At 38.8% G+C, this 1931-nt stretch overlaps 1 protein-coding gene across 1 annotated transcript in view; it reads right to left on the bottom strand.

Annotated features, from left to right (window-relative positions):
- The window catches only part of LOC103517089 (protein pelota-like), an 8052-nt gene that overhangs the window by 3037 nt on the left and 3084 nt on the right, over positions 1 to 1931 (bottom strand). The window contains 1 exon segment of the mRNA XM_008482100.3: positions 1701 to 1852. Within this exon segment, the coding sequence (XP_008480322.2) occupies positions 1701 to 1852 (152 nt within the window).

The raw sequence follows: 1931 nt of genomic DNA, 5'->3' as shown, positions 1-1931 counted from the left end.
GAGATATTTTTTGTTTTTTTTTTTTTTTTTTTTTTCTTTTTCATTTCTCATTTCAGGTTCATGTCAGCTAGGCGTGTCAATATATTTCCTATCCAGTGCCGTAGTGCTACTAATGCTGAGTTTCTGCCTCAGCTTCTGTTCCGTCAGGGATAAACAACCTTCATGACACGACACTACTCATGAATTGTTTGTGGTGAAACAGAGGTTTTTCACAACTTTTGTGGACATCACAGCACCAAGTGCCTCCTTTGCAATCAAATTCCATATCCCAATAATATTTTTACACTGGTGATGTCGCCACTGGTCGCTCCTTGAACAGTCCTCACGAGACTGAACTCCAAGCATGAAGCTGAAAAATCTGCTGTGAACATCACACGACTTTCCTTATCCTATTGAATGATGCTTATTTGAGTGTTCTTTTAAACTAACTTTTACAATATCTCTAACCGTTTTGTCGCTATAGCTAAAAACCGCCAAAAAAAAAACGGTCGAAATATGCCCAAAAGCGGTCAAAATACCGCCAAGCGCATCAACCATCTCAACCAAACATTTTGTGTTGCATCCTTGTCACATTTGTGAACTACATACCAAATTTCAAGTCTCTAGCTTATACCGTTCCCGCGAGATATTGTTAAATTACACCGAAAACCGCAAAAAGCGGTAAAATGCCGCCAACCGTTGCACCGGTCTTAACCAAAAGTTTCGTATCGTATCGTCACATTTGACAGCTACATACAATTTCAAGTCTCTAGCTCTTACCGTTCTCGAGATATTTTGTTTACAGACAGACACACACACGGACCAATGGCTGAAACTTTGGATTTAGGCTCTAGGGACCTCAAAACGTGTTTTGGCACTAAAAATGGCTGAAACTTTGGATTTAGGCTCTAGGGACCTCAAAACGTGTTTTGACACTAAAAACTGACCATCGAAAATTTGACCAGATTACATTACCTACTTTCCTTCCTATAGGATAAGGAAAGTAAAAAACTCAACCCCGTCGGAAATCGAACCTCCGGCGTGCGAGCCCAGTGTGAAGTGTGATACCCACGCTATCTAATGTACCTACATAGGGTTTTTTTTCCTCGTAACCTGTATTCAGTTTTCAAGTTCCTAAGTAGCTATTAGGTAGGTACTATGTACAGGGTGGCGCAGAAGTAACCTGATAAAGTTAAAATTTAATGACTTTCTTTCTGATTAATATTTTTTTCTTCTGTCTTCAGATTACTGTAAAGAAAGAACCCTTGGGGAATTTATCATGGAAAATTTTAATACGCTACAAAGAACTAAACTCGTAAAATTTAATTTTCAAAATGGACAGTCAAAAAAAAAAAAAAAAAAAAAAAAAAAACGTACCTACCTATGTATCCAATAAAAGCCTTAAATCCTAGACATTTTTCTTTCTTTTTCTTCTTCTTCTTTTTATAGGTAGGAAACTGTAACAGCTGAGGTTTTATCATCCCAAAAACGAAGAGAAAAGGAAGACGGAATAGAAGAAGGCCAGCCATTCCAAAAACGAACCTTATATGTTTAAGATAAAGTCCACCCCACGTGGGAATCGAACCCACAACCTAGTGCTTACAAGGCAGGCGTGCTACCCTCAAAGCTAACTAGGCTGGATTTTCAACTGTGAAAGAAACAGCATTGAAACTTGCTTATTAACCTAACTGATGGAGCCTCTGATGTTGAGAAGTAAATACCTGAAACATATACTCGAAGAATTTATCCTTGACAAAGCCAGGACTAGCGAGCAGAACACACTTGACTATATCGAAGTTCACATGTCGGAGTATACCTTGCATTACATTGTCGTAGAATCGAACTAGAGCCTTCTCATGTTGCTTTACATCACCTGCAGGATAGAGAAGGGATAAATTTGCAGAACCGAACAGAAATGACAGGTTTCCAGGAGACCCTGGTTTATCTAGAGC

The sequence above is a fragment of the Diaphorina citri genome, unplaced genomic scaffold (assembly GCF_000475195.1).
Source record: "Diaphorina citri unplaced genomic scaffold, Diaci psyllid genome assembly version 1.1 scaffold1744, whole genome shotgun sequence".
Lineage (NCBI taxonomy): Eukaryota > Metazoa > Arthropoda > Insecta > Hemiptera > Psyllidae > Diaphorina > Diaphorina citri.
This window is presented reverse-complemented; position numbering and strand designations above follow the sequence as displayed.